Genomic DNA, 14,300 nt, shown 5'->3' with positions numbered 1-14,300 from the left:
CCCGTTAAAAGACATTACATGAGCCATACAAATCCAACAGGACTCTTCAGTCAAAGTCAAGGGAGAAGACATGTCTTTACCCTGCCAAGACCACAGCAAAGCTCAAAATACCTTGCTCTGGCCAAGTTCCACAAAGAAGAGAGAAAGAAAAATTCTTCTCCTCTGGTTACCCTCTAGCTCTCTTCCTGAGCAGTCTTCTCCATTCATACTGTTAGCCCCAGCCCACAAGGCTTCTCATGGAGGAGGAGGAAGGAGAGAAATTAATTCTTCACAGCTGGTTCTGTCCTGCAATGCCTTGCTCTCAAAACAGGCAGCTGTAGCCTTTCTGGCCAGAAAGGGAGGATTAACTCCCACCCTGCCAAGTTTCAGATGGACAACATCCAAAATGATCTTCTTGCCTTTAACTTTCCCAAGTGGATGCATTCTGGCTTGGGTAAATGAGATATATGTCCATATCCATATCCACACGCATGCTGACAAATGACATCCCTATACCTCTGCCATCTCTAAGGCAAATGGATAAAATCTGCCCCCTCCTAGCTGCTATGATCCTCCAGGGATATTTTATGCAAATGATTTAATGAGCATACTTGCAAAGGATTTGCATACAGGCATAAACTTAGCACAAGTGCGCAGCCAGAGCACAAAAGCAAAAATCCTGGCCTAGAGGGCTGGGAATGAGGAGGTGCGGGATGCCGGCACTCCACCCTGCCTGAGACTGGCGGTGAGCGCGTTCCTCCCCTGCCAGAGGGACCGATGTTCTCCAGTCATGTCCCTTGTGCAGGATGAGTAACTGCTGACTGCAAGCTCAAACCCCAGTTAAAGTCAAGCGTGAGTTTCCACCCCTCTCTCATGCACAGCCCCCATTCCCGCTTGCTACCCTCAGCAGGGGCTGCCTGAGAAAGAAGGAGCAGCAGCAGGAGGAAGCGAGGGAGTAGCAATGGGAGGTTATTTATGGGGTTTTTATCTGGATCTTGACGGCCCTTGTTTTGGTGGGGAGTGAAAGAAGAGCACCTCAAAGCTTGTGTGCGGCGTAGGGAAATTTATATTAACTTCCCCCGAGCAGCAGGGACGTGCCTGCCTGCACGGGACTGCAGGGATGGCCCCACCACTCTACGCAAAGGCACAGGGACCCTTTTCCAGGGAAGTTGAGGGGAGAATGACCCCACAGCGGGGAAGGAAAGGTCCCAGCCTCACTCGCTGGGGAAAGGACGGCTGCCGGCGCAGGGTGCAGCCAGATGCAGGACGGCCGGGCAAGACAGCGGGTTGGGTGACAGCAGGCTGGGCTGCAGGTGTGGGTGTAAGAGGAGAAACGTTACGCTTGGCAGCCAGGGCCTCGAGCGGGCCTTGGAGAGCGCAGCTGATTGGGAATGAGTTATGGAGCCAGCCACCTCCAGCATGCTTGCTCAGGGCAGAGGAAGCCCGGACCTGTGACCTCTCCTGTGTCTGGGGTCCGGAGCCTGGGAAATGCTGGAATAAGAGGGGGCAACTCCTGCCACTGCACCCCTGGATGCAGAAGAGTTTGCTGGCCTGTTGGAAGTGTCCAAGGCACTCCAAGGGCTGCACAGGACCTTTTGCTCTTCATCTTATCTACCTTTATCTACCCTAAAATGCTAGTGGGAGGCAGCCCCCGCGGGAAGGCAGGGACTACACGGGAGGCTGGACTGTCCCCCTTCAGGGCTGGTCCCGCAGGGACAGTCTGACGTGGGTTGTCCAAGCTCCAAGGGATGGCTCCTCTTAGCCTTTCTCAGCATTCACCTCCAGATCTGGCCACTGGGCTTTTTTAAACACTCAAAGTTCACATGTTAAGAAATATTTTTGCCATGTTTCCTGAAAACTGTCACTATCTGTGCATAACTATAATGAAACAACTTTGCATACCTGCAGAAGAAAAGAGTGCATGTCCATGGCACTTGAGAAATAATAATAACCACAGTGAGAGAACTAAGGAGTTCAGGCTGAAAATGGGGCTGCAGCACCAAGAATAAAAAAAAATGACAGTTTCCCTAGGCAGAGGGAATGCCTGGAAATAGCTGCACCTCCCCTCTCTGCTCCTGTGAAGTCAGGTTACAGCAAGAAAAGGCATTTTTAAATGGCACCAGAGTTTTTGGGTGCTGTAGAATATTTACAAGGCAAAACCAAAGCACAAAAAAAGCATGCAGCATGCTCAAGGTAACAAATTCTGTGATACGGCAGGTAACCGAGCTTGGCTCCGTAGAGGCTGAGCATATGCTGTAACTACTGGATCATCTTTCTTCGGTATTACATTTGCTTAGCTTGGTGATAAAAATACATGCCTTCCTCCACAGGCATATTGACCGCATAATGCTGAAGGTAGATTATGAGGTTTTATGTTTGTTTATAATAATACATGCAAACAAAATACCTGTCTTGCAAAATATTTTGGCTGCCATCCACTGCAAAATAATCGTTAGGCAGAAAGCTAGCCTAAGAAACTCCTTCCCTTCAGCCACCAGAAAAAGTAATTAAAATCTCAAGAGCATTTGCCTGTGTATTTGGAAGCCAGCAAGCAGCACAGCTGGGCAAGGGTAGGGGCCCAGCAAAGTTTCTGATGAGCAAAACATAGTGACTTTAAAATAACACCTCAAACCAAGGTCCTGGCCCTCCCTCAGCTCCCCCTGCTTTCCCTTTGCCGCCTTCTAAAGGTGGTTACACCAGAGGTTATCTTAACCAAAAAAATGCTTGAATGCAGTTATGTCGGGAGGCAGAGTTTCAAAGAGAGGACACAAAATAATTAAAAGCAATATTCACTGCTCCACTTCAGAGAGCTCCTGTTAGAGCTCAGGAGGGATGAGAGGGAAAGTAAGGGATGCTTCCTGGAGAGCAAGTCAGGTGAATCAGGACAGCAGAGGGTTAGGCTCAGGACAGTGGGGAGATAGGAAACCGGAGCAGATTGTGGCGAGTGGGAGACAGGGGTGGGGAAGGAGAAGCAGGTCTGTAGGTGGGGAAGCAGGAAAGCAAGGGGAGCAGGGCGGACAAGAGGATTTTGGAGAGCGGCTAGCCAGCTGGCACACATATAGCAGCTGCTGCTGTGTCAGCCTAGGAGAGTAGCTGCAGCTGCACGCTGGCCATGAATAGCAGAGGAGCAGCGTGCCGGCTGGCTGCTGGAGGGACGGGAGGCAGCCGGGGCGCTGAAAAGGCAGGGGGAGGCTCTGTGAAAGGTTTTGCGCGCAGGGGAACATGACAGCCCTTTGATTTCTGAGCTGTTTGTTCTCCAATTGTCCACTCCGGTGGATGATCAGCACTAAAGAGTTAAAATGGGGAGAGGGGGGAGGGCGAGAAACAGAAGGAAAACTTAGGTCCTAAATGCGGATCTGGGCTTTGATAGCATATCCATAGCATGCAGTTGTCTGGATGTATAGCTTTCATAGTTGTCAGCAGGGATCAAAATCACAGGGTGCTTAAACTAAAGGAGAAATCTCTGCTCGGTTACTCTCATACTTGCTTGAGCCACCACGGGAGGAGGACATGATCCCACCACTTGGCCATCTGCTCTGTGTACCACACGTGTCACCGAGAGCGCTCTATAAGTGATCCTATGTGAACTCCTATGTGGCTGTGGGTGCATGCACCCTTTGTGCCTCTACGTGGGCATGGGTGCACGCACCCCACACACTCCTCCGCAGCCATGGGTGCATGCACCATGTGCGCTCCTCCCCAGCTGTGAGTGCACGCACCCCACGTGCTCCTTTGGCGCTGTGGGTGCACCCACCTTCTCCGTTCCCCTACAGCCACGGGTGCACCCATCCCCTACAGTCCTCCACGGCTGTGGGTGCACGCACCATGCTCCTACACGGCTGCGGGCGCTCCCAAGCAGCGCGATCCTCCGTCACTGTGAGGGCACACAGCATACTTGCTCCTCCACAGCTGTGGGTGATTTCCACCCTGCACGCTCCTCTACGGCTGTGGGTGATCCCACCCTGCGCGCTCCTCCACAGCCGTGGGTGCACGAACCACGCATGCTTCTACGTTGCTGGGGTGCTCCCACCCCAAGCACTTCTCTGCGACGGGGCGTGCTTGCACCACGCGTGCTCTTCCACGCCCGTACCTGCGTACACCCTGTGTAGTCCTACACGAGCGTGGACGCACAAACCCCACCTGCTCCTCCGCGGCCGGGGCGCACCCCCCTGCGCGCTCCTCCGCGGCCGCGGGCGCACGCACCCCACGGCTGCGCCCGCAACGCAGCGGGCGCGCCCACCCCGCGCGCTCCTCCGCGGCAGCGCGTGCAGGCACGCCGCCCGCTACGCGCGGGCGTAGCTGCGCGTGCCCCAGCGCTCCCCCGCGCCCCCGGCCCCCGCCACCTGCGGCTAGCGGACCCCGCGGCCGGCCGGGCGAAGCGAAGCGGGGCAGGGCAAGGCGGGGCGGGGCAGGGGCCGCCGCCGCCGCCCGCCGCCCTTTAAGAGCCGCGGCGGGAGCGGCGCTGGCCCCACCCGCCGGCCGCGGGGCCGGGCCGTCCCCCTCATTAATATGAAGGCGGCGGCGGCGGCGGCGAATGGGTAATGAAGCTGTCACTCCGGCACCTACTTGTTGGGTGTCCGTGGAGCCGAGGCGCACAGAGGGCGAGCGGAGCCCGCGGGAGGGGAGCGGCGGCGGAGCGCTCCGGGCGGCCCCGCCGGCAGCCCATGCCCTGCGCCCCCCGGCGCGCTGCGGGCGGCTCCCCCGCCGCCCATGCCGCGAGCGGCCGCCGGTCCGTGGCCGGTGGGCTCGGCGGGCTCCTCTGAGGCGGCCGCGCGGAGCAGCAGGCATGCGGGGCGCCGGCCGGCGGAGCCGGGCCCCCCGCGCCGCCGCGCTCGGCCTGGCGCTGCTCCTCGCCTCCTGCGTGCAGGTAGGGGGGCGCGGGGGGCCGCTCCCGGCCGCGGGGCGCTGCCGGCGGCGCGTCCGCTCCTCCCCGCTCCGCTTCCACCTTGCGCCTCTCCTACATATATATATAAAACCGTTTTATATATATATATATGCGCGTGCCGCGGCGGCGGGGTTAAAGCCGCAGCCGGCGGAAGTTGGAGGGGGGGGACCGGGCAGCGCCTCGCCGCAGCCCCGCGCTCCCCGCGCTGCCCCCGGCCGCGGGAGTAACGAGCCCGTCTCCCCTTTGATTTTTATTTTTAGGTGTCCCGGTCCACGGGCTATTTCGAGCTGCAGCTTAACTCGGTGCGGAATGTAAACGGCGAGTTGTTCAATGGGGAATGCTGCGATGGCATGAAAAGCCCCCAGAACCTGGACTGTACCCGGGACGAGTGCGACACTTACGTGAAAGTCTGCCTCAAGGAATATCAGGCCAAGATCACTCCGGTCGGACCCTGCAACTACGGATTCGGATCTACCCCCGTTCTCGGTGGAAATATTTTCTATTTGAACAGCAACAAATACTCCCATCAAGGCAGAACCCCCGAGACGGGCAGGATTGTAATTCCCTTTCAGTTTGCGTGGCCGGTAGGTTGATGATGGGGCTGTTGTTATCGCCCCCCCCTTTTTTTTTTGTTTCCACACCCCCCCCCCCCCGTCGGTTCTGCAGCGCCCGCTCCCCCGTTAGAAAGGCGGGCGCGCTGCCGGTGCGCTGCCCGGGCGGGGCCGGCCGCCTCCCGGGGCTGCGGGGCACGGCCGGCGGAGGGGCTGCGGGGGGTGCGCTGCCCTCGCCCCGCCGAGGGGCGCGGGGGCCGCCACGGCCTCGCAGGCGGCTGCCGGCGGGGACGGCCCCGGGCTGCCGGGGAGCGGCTGCGGAATGGCCGGCGGCTGCGGGCTGGCCGCGTGATGGGCTCCCGCGCAGGTGCGGCTCGCAGCGGCTTGTGCGCGAAAAATTAAAACCGAAATATATATATATGTATATATGTATATGGCCATCGTGAGCAACCGCTCCCCGGAGCCGCAGCCCGACGGCAGCAGCGCACCCCGGGGCCGCGGAGCCCCCGCGGCTCCGCGCAGTGCGGGGCTGCCCCCGGCAGGGGGCGCCGCCGGACGGCGCGCGGCGCAGGTGGGGGCGCGGGGCGCGTGCCGCGGCTCGCGAAGGGCGCGAGCTGCCGCCCCTCCCGGGGCGCGGGCGGGGCCGCGCGGCGGCGGCGCGCGCGGCGGCGGTTGGCGCGGGGGGGGGGGGGGTGGGGGTGGGGTGGGCGTGAGGGGCCGCGGCGGGGGCCTCCCGCGTCCCCAGCGCAGCGAGGCCCCGCACCTGCGCAGGGCTGAGCGCGGCGCCCCCCGCGCCCCGGGTGGCGAGGGGAGGCTGGAGCCGCCCGCCTCCTGGCGCACGAAGCGGGAGGGAGCGTCCGAAGCCGAGCCCGTCAGAAACCGGATCCGCGCCTCGGCTGTGTGGCGGCGGGAGCTGTGTGCGTGCGAGGCCCTGGCGCTGCCCCCGTCCCTCTCTGCCCTTCCCTCCCCTCGGGATCTCGGGGGCTTCCGTGACTCGCCCCCCAGTCCGTTACCTCAGCCCACGCGCCCCCTGAGGAGGGGGCTGCAGGCCAGCGCTTGCCCCTGTCCCTGGAGGACGGGGGGGGTGCTGGGCGCGGAGGGGGGGGCCGTGCTGGGGCGGGCTGGGGAGTGGCGGGCGGGAGGAAAGGCCGGGCTTCCTGCCCGGCTGCAGGCAGGTAGGATCCTGCAGGGAGTTTCACAGCTGTTGCTCCTGGCCCTTCCAAGTGGGCCACGGGGTGGAAGCTGGCAAGTTGCGAGGCGCTGAGGAATGGGGATGGTGCAATGCCCTAGCTCAGGAGGGAGATGAGTATCGGAAGCCCCGGTACCTGTGGATTGCGTTTGGCACCTGGTGACTAACAGATGAAATGGCCCTTGCAGACTTCTCGAGATACGTAGCTCGCAGGACCTTTGTTACTTGGAAAACTGCTGCTAGGAATGGTCAGGGACAAAACTGCTCACTTGTATTTTGTGCTGAAGGAAACCAGTCCCCATAAATCACTTAATTTTCTGTGCTGCCAGGGTCTCTCCAACCTGATGCTCATGCACCTCAAATTAAGAACTGACTGCTCTTTGAAGGTAGGGGTTTTGCTCAAATTAGGTGGTTAAAAAAAAAAATGGCACAACCGATAAATTTTTCTGCACAGAGGCACTTACATTCCGATTGCCAGGTTGGGGTGTTTTGATTGCATTTGTTGGTGCTGTGGCCTGTTAGAAAGATTCCTGTTAACAGGCCAATACCGTGAAAACAGGGTGTTTAGAACTCTGCTCTTGAGTTATAAGATCAAAGGGAAAATTAAGATTCATTCTCCTCTTTATTGACCATTTAATACAGGCTTGACGAAATCATAAACTCTTCAGTAGGAGATTTTGGTAATAATAGCACTTCAAACTTTATATGTTACCTGCATGAGGAAGTAAAGGTAACTTAACTCATGCTTTTATTTTGCCAGTTTCTAGTATTGCCACTTGAAACAAGAGGAGGGTTTGATAATCCTTACAGTGCAGGTCCCTAAGCCCAGCCTTCTATAGTTTTTCTCTGTTGGAATAAGCACATTCCTACCTTGCAGCTGCCGGATATTGTTGTTCTATGCTCATCAAGTCCTAAGAAAGGCCTGTTTGACCTACCTATTGCAGCTAAATTACCACAGTGTCTCTAGCATACAATACCGTGTCTGCTGCTGCTGGGTTTTTTTTATCATTGCCTCCAGCATTTTAAAAGACTTGATATGTTTGGTCTTTCTACCGTTTTCTTGCAGCTGTTGCAAAGCAGCCTGTAATTTATTTAAACAGTGCCACTGCAGTTTAGTGGGTGGCTGGCTGATTTTTGGAAGGTTTACTGAATACTCTCCCTGCCCACCCTCGATTCTAAAAATAAGTTGTGGAGTAGTTGTACTTTTAAAAACAGTCTCTGTATTGCAGTCCGTGGATGCGCTTATGGGAAGAAGTCCCTCCTGTATGTTGTAGTTACATCTTGGACTCTGGACGTTCAGTCTGTTGATGGGGAACACAGCATCTTTGTCACAAATGTACATAAGCTGTATAGACTCTGCAAGGAGAGGCTTAATTGTAATGCTAGTTTAATGCAAGGTTTTTTTTGAAGTAGATTGAGTTCCTGGGTTAGGTTTCAACTCCCTGGGGTAATTTCAAAATTATTCTCAAATAATATTCTCTCTCTACTCGAGTTTGCAAACAAGAAACAACAATATGGACACAGTCTTTTCATATAACTTTTTTTTTATTTTTTTGCTATGCAACAGTAATGAAATTAATGTTTCTTTATTGAATGTACTAGGAAGGGACAAGGCTAAAGAGAATCAGAAACTGTGTCCTTCACTTATGAAACAAATTTGCCTTGGTGCTGGCAGTGAGCAAAGGACTTATTTCAGTAGTTCTAGATTGGATTTTTAAGATTAAGAAATCTAACCCTAATGAAAGCCAGCATTGGTATAAGTGGACTTCTTACTGAACCTCATCTGAATGATAACTTCCTTGCTTAAGGAGACTAACGTATTAATGTAGAAATTGCTTGAGGGAGACTGTCTTGATGTCTGTTTGATATTGCAGTGTCCTGAGCTAGCAGTAGCTGTAAGGCAAGTAGCATCTTGAAAGGTGGTTTTTTGCCTTGGTTTTGTTATACTGATTTTTTTTTTTTTAATTCTACATGGTAAAATTTTACTCTCACATTTGGACAAGTGTCTCGTCTGTAAAGCTGCAGTACCAGGCTTCAGTGGCTTCCACTGTTTGATACAGTGTCAGTTATCCAGTTTATTCCTATTTCCTGTCCTTTTTTTTTTTTTAATATCATTAGCCTGATCTCTGATTTGCAAGAGGAGCTTGGGATATTGCCAAAAAGTTCTTAAAATTGCTACCTTGGGATACATCATCCACAGAAATCTGGCAGTGGGAGAGGCTGAGGAACAGCTAGAACAATACAGCTGTCTTCTTCACCCACCTACCTCACATTTTTTTCTTTGCCTCCTGCTGTAAAACTTGAAGCTTAATGCTCATTTGAGATCGTTAACAAACAAATGATGCAATTAAAATTTATGTACAACTGTAAAACAAAAGAAGAAGAATTCAAGTAGCTTTGAAGAATTTATTCTGATCACTTACATAGTTTAGGTGCATTAGTCTTGAGCATTTTTTTTTCTAGCACAAAGCTGTTCAAGACACTGAAGCTTCATAAATACCTTGCACAGCAATATTTATCAATCACAGTTAGGTTACTGGCACAATTTTAGATTTGGGTTTAATTGAAGGCTGCTTCTGAAGATGATGTTTTAAAGTTATAGGTGTTCTGCTGGATGGGTTATGTGGAACCATTTTTATACTCGTTTGCAAGATGGCATGTAATGGAGTTGTGTGTGTGGTTTTTCCCTCTGCCCTGTTCCTTCCCTCAGGGAATTCACAGCTTTTCCTCTACCATAAATATTGGTATGGCATCCATTACTTCAGTTAATTAGTCATATAGAGGAATTGTTCTGACTAGTTGTGGATGTTGAAATCATGTATTACAGTATGCATCGTTATCTCCCTTCAGCCCCTCTGTTTTTGAGATTCTAGATGACTGACAGTCAATGCAGTATATGTATGAGTACAGTATACTCTGAACTCCACAGGTGAACTTTGGAGTTCAGGGCCTTGGAGATAAGTAGCAGAAACAAGCAATTTCACTTCTTCCTTGGCGCTCAGCTAGGACTCTGTGTACCTATCTGAAGACGGTAGTAGAGGTTCAGGCAACCCTCACAACTTGCTTGGGTAAAGGGTGCCTTCCCCACTAGAATGTGGGCAACTAATTTTTTTTTTTTTTGTAAGCACTGATCTTAAGTTTTTCCTATTTAGAGTGTGAATGTAGCACCTCTCTCTAAAATTCTGAAGTACTGGTAACTTTCAGGTAGATAAAAATGTGGGAAAGTATATAAATTTAATACCCAGGCTCTGTGTGAGTTTCATCCACATGCAGTCCACACAAGTTTCATCCAAATGCCTGGAAGGGTTCAGTCTTGATCTAAAACATACACAGGAGCATGAACCATCAAATATGTAAAGTTGTTGAGAGGATAACTTGGCTGCAGCAGTAGATGTTGAATTTCTTAGAAAGCAAGCCCTCCCCTGCCACAACTTGAGCAGGAATACTTGAGCTTATAGCTTTTATTAGTTGATGGTATAGTGTTCTGTTTGGCGCTGTCAGATGTTGTGTACTTGATGCAGTATAGGATTCTGCATCAAGTTCTCTCAGTCCTTCTAATTTGAAAAAACGAAGGTGGTTAGGACCTGGAAGGCATCTGTCCTTGAAGCGCGTTATCTGGGATCCTTGGTGCTTGTAGGGAACTAGATAGCCTGACTGTAGGAAGTGTTCTTGTCTGTTTTTGTTTGGCTGGTAGATCTACAGTTGGTCTACCTTCTGTCTTAACACAGCCATCACTACTCTCTGATCAGGATCTTGAGGCTTTGTAATGAAAACATCCTGGATTAGATTACTCCGTGCTCCCTGATAGAGTAAACATGCATCCTGTCAGCTTGAATGACAACCCATTGTGACAGATATGCTTAAATTAAGCAGGCTGAAGTTAGGCCATTTAGCACTGAAAAAGGTGCTTGTACACAGCTGTACCTGAGGAACTGTATGTACACTTTTCTCATGAAAAAAGATCAGAATTTCACAAATGAAGCATCCTCAAGTGATACACAGGAAGATTTATGTTGAAATAGTTGTTCTTTGCTCCATTGAAACTCTCTTTAAAAAAATCAAGTGCATTTAAACACACAGTCCCAAGCAAGACCTGTGGACAGGGAGTAAGAAGTGAGAGCAAGGCCTTATGCCAAAATGTAAAATTTGCCTGGTATAGTGGTGGGTTATAATGTACATGCATCACACCTCATTAGCAGAGGAAGTCAGCATTGAAAAAATAATGTAGTTGTTAGCCATATATTGATGAACTACATAAATGTTTAATGTCTCACTTGCTAGCAGCCTAACATTTTTCTCCCAGGTGGAAGGCCCTGCTGATAGCACAAAGCTGCTTTTTTAATACTTGACCGTGTCTCCCACCCACCCTAAGCTGGCTGCTTGCTTACTGACTCTGCCCGATTGTCTTGTCAGTAGACGCTAGGACTGCTGTGGTAACTGGCATGCCAAACTTGCTTGTTTTGACAAAACACCTGCAGTCTTGTGCTCATAAAGCCTTCCCCTGCCTGTTGCAATTCATGGATAGATGTATTGTGGATCAGAAAACATAGATCCATGTTTCCTCAGTCTTGGGGAAGTAGATCAGGGAATCGGCTGCTTTTACCTGCTGAGTACTGTGTTTGCCTTCAAACTTTTTTGATCAGTAATGAAAGGTTGAGGTTGGGGGAATGGTTTATGATATAAATGATATCCTTTTAGTTTCAAGTTACACAAATGCAAAGAGTAGCTTGCAGGTTTGGTTATACTCTTTCCTAAAAGATAATTGTGTGATGTTTGAGACTGACTTTTAGCAATGCTGGGTAGTGACAACTCCAGTTGATTTCAATAGCAGCTGCAGGTGTCACCTCTAAAAAAGAATCAAGGCCTTAATGGTGAGCACTTCAGAACCACTCTTTGAAAAAGGGATTTATTATTGGCGTGCTGCGTGTGCCAGCAACTATTTGCAGCTTGCCCAGAATAGAAAGCCTAAAGACTTAAGTTTCATGTAACTATAGAAAATCTGTCTTCTAATTTTAAGCAGAAATATTCTTTGCACTCTTAAGCTTTCATACACTGATGTCACTAAATCTAGAATTTCTTATGTCTTTGAAATAAATATGCCTCAGAGGACAGTATTCTGCTAACTATTTAAGCTTTTATACCTTAAAGTTCTGGGGGGTTTTTGAATGTCATGGAGATGGTCAGATAGTAAAGAACACTTCTATTTATACTCCTTGAAAGCTTCCTTAAATAAACACTTGCTTATTTATTAGAAACACTGAGTCTGAACTCAAAACTTGCAGACAAATAACCTTACCTCCCAGACACTGAGAGTGGTATGCTCAGACACCTCTTGTCGACTTTCTAATCTTTATTCCAGAAGGTACTCCAGCGAGCCTATCACTGAAATGCTACACTCTTAGCCACACAGCTGGTGCGGGCATTAAATCTTTGACTGAAAATGGAATAGGTATTAAAGTAGTCAGGATTCCTCTTACACTAGAGGATGTGAGCTGGAGAACAGGGCGAGGTAGAAACAGGGCATGTTCAATTCGCCGCAATGTGATGGAGGCTTCATAGCACTGTCTTTGGGCTGTTTGAAGATGTTTCAAACACTGTTTTCTCAAAGAAAAAAAAAAAGCCTGTATATGAAAGGTCTGCTAAAGACATGACTACTTGTAGCTTTAATCTTAAACAATCAGTTTTATCTTTAACATAGTTGGTTGGGGTAAAGCCATAATTGGTTGTGTTTATATCAGACTTGTGATGTTTGGCCTAATTGGGCCGTGTTCCCACTGTATTGTAGACTTTCTGAGTGATCCTGTGAAGTTCAAGGACTCTGGTGTTGATGTTGAGAAAGCTTTGTATTGTAAAAGCTACCTTCTGTGTTTGACGCTACTGCTTATATTCCTTGCACAGCTTGCTTTGAGTCACTATTAGAGTTCACTGTTTGTCAGCACAAAAGCTACAAAAAATTAAGCTTCTGTCAAACAACAAATGATGTGAAACAACTATGTTTTCTGGATGTAAAAAATGCCTAAAATGGTTTAGTGCACTTTTAATCTGTTTGTAATTATTCAGTTGCCACAAAGTTTTGTGGGTTGTTTTTTTTTTTTTGTATGAGGATTGTATTGGAGACATGTGCAAGGTAAATGATTTTTTTTTAACTTCTAAAATTACTTTTGTGCTATTCCTGCGGGCCTGTGTCTGTCTGGCACCTCTTTTGAGCAATGCCATGAAGTCGCTACGTGTAGGTGAGATGAGTGGAATTCATCCTTTCTGTGTAGTCTGACTCCTTCATTTGTTTTCCTGTAGGTGTTGCTTTGTGCAAGTGTTGGCTCTGAAATACATGCTATGAACATACTTCAGAAACTACTTTATTAAGTTCATAAAGCAGCTATGATCGCATTGTATACTTAGTCATCTGCAGAAGCTTTAAATTACTGTGTGCCTGAAAGCTTCCCTCCCTCCTCTTCTGAAAACAAGGCCAATGGTTTGCCAACTCTGTGTGGGTCCTGTTTGCATTGCTTGCTCTCTAGTTCAGAGCTTCTCAGCCTACTGAAGAGACTAAAAAGGGAGGGTCACTTTCCTGCTAGCACATCAATTTACTTTCCCTTGGTCCTCTCCAATTCTAGCTGCTAGTGATCCTCTGATCTGGAAGAAGCCTGGGAGCAGCAGTTTGGAAGGAGAGAGTCTATGTCAAGGAGTGAGGAATAAGGGTATACTGGCATTGCTTCTGGCTCCTTAATGCTTAGCCAGATGCTTACCCAAAGGATAGTTGCTACTGTTCCTTGAACTCCACCATTCTCTTCCTCTTCAGCACTCTGATATGCCTTTGATGGGCTTCTTGCTAGAAAGCTGCTCTGGCTTCTGGTTAGTGGGTGTCTAAAATTGATTGGTCTTTGGCCGGAGATGACCACTGGCAGTACTGTCTGCCATATCCAGTTGGTGGCTTCTTGTTCAGCTGTCATGTGAGCAGGAGGTGGACACGTAGCCTGACCCCTTTCCCCTTCCCCTGCCCCCAGGGTTGGGGAATGAACCAGTGTGGATGGCTAAGACCATCTGTGCTAGGTCATGTTGGGCACCTGCTGAACTTCTGCCTCCCATGGGGCAGTGGGGCTCTCTTAGAGCTGCTGCCTTCCCTTGCTGTACACCCAGGGAGACCTGTCGGGAGGGAGAAAGCTGCAGAGCTGTGTGATGGCTCTTGTATAGATCATCTTGAGCCAGGGAGGAGTGGCCATCCCTCATTTAACCATAGACTTTTGGTGCCTTTGTTTATTTACCGTATAAGGAAAAATACTCTATATAAAACTTAATCTTTAAGACTGCTGTCGTAAGTGGAGACTATCATACATCCATTGATATTATAGATGAGCAATGAAGCTAGACTAGGACTGAACAGGTGAGTTTATTTTTCAGTTACTCAGATGCCTTTTTTTTTTTTCTGGTGTGGCTAGAGTTTCGCTGGAAGGTACTTGCTTTTAGAAATCCAGTGTGTGCAACATAGTAGATACATTTCAGCGTCACCAAAGATTTAAATGCCATCCAGCTCTGTGAGATAAATGTCTGCTATTTCCCTGAAATGTCTCTACTGCTGCTTTTGATATTAAACATTTTTCTTGCAACTGTATTCAGATAATGTTTTACTGTTATAAATGTTGTTTAAGAGTTGGGCTATAGCTTATGCTCATTTATTAAACTTTATTCCCAAGGTCAT

General features: G+C 49.9%; 1 protein-coding gene across 1 annotated transcript in view; it reads left to right on the top strand.

The window, feature by feature from the left end:
- Positions 1–4,513: 4,513 nt before the first annotated feature.
- JAG2 (jagged canonical Notch ligand 2) overlaps positions 4,514–14,300 on the top strand; it is a 73,839-nt gene continuing 64,052 nt past the window's right edge. Inside the window, exons 1-2 of the mRNA XM_075712577.1 lie at positions 4,514–4,846; positions 5,125–5,448. Coding sequence (XP_075568692.1) covers positions 4,514–4,846; positions 5,125–5,448 — 657 coding nt within the window. The remainder of the gene's footprint in view (positions 4,847–5,124; positions 5,449–14,300) is intronic.

This window comes from Pelecanus crispus, chromosome 6, assembly GCF_030463565.1.
Source record: "Pelecanus crispus isolate bPelCri1 chromosome 6, bPelCri1.pri, whole genome shotgun sequence".
NCBI lineage: Eukaryota > Metazoa > Chordata > Aves > Pelecaniformes > Pelecanidae > Pelecanus > Pelecanus crispus.
The sequence above is the reverse complement of the archived record's forward strand: the minus strand, read 5'-3'. Positions and strand labels throughout refer to the sequence as shown.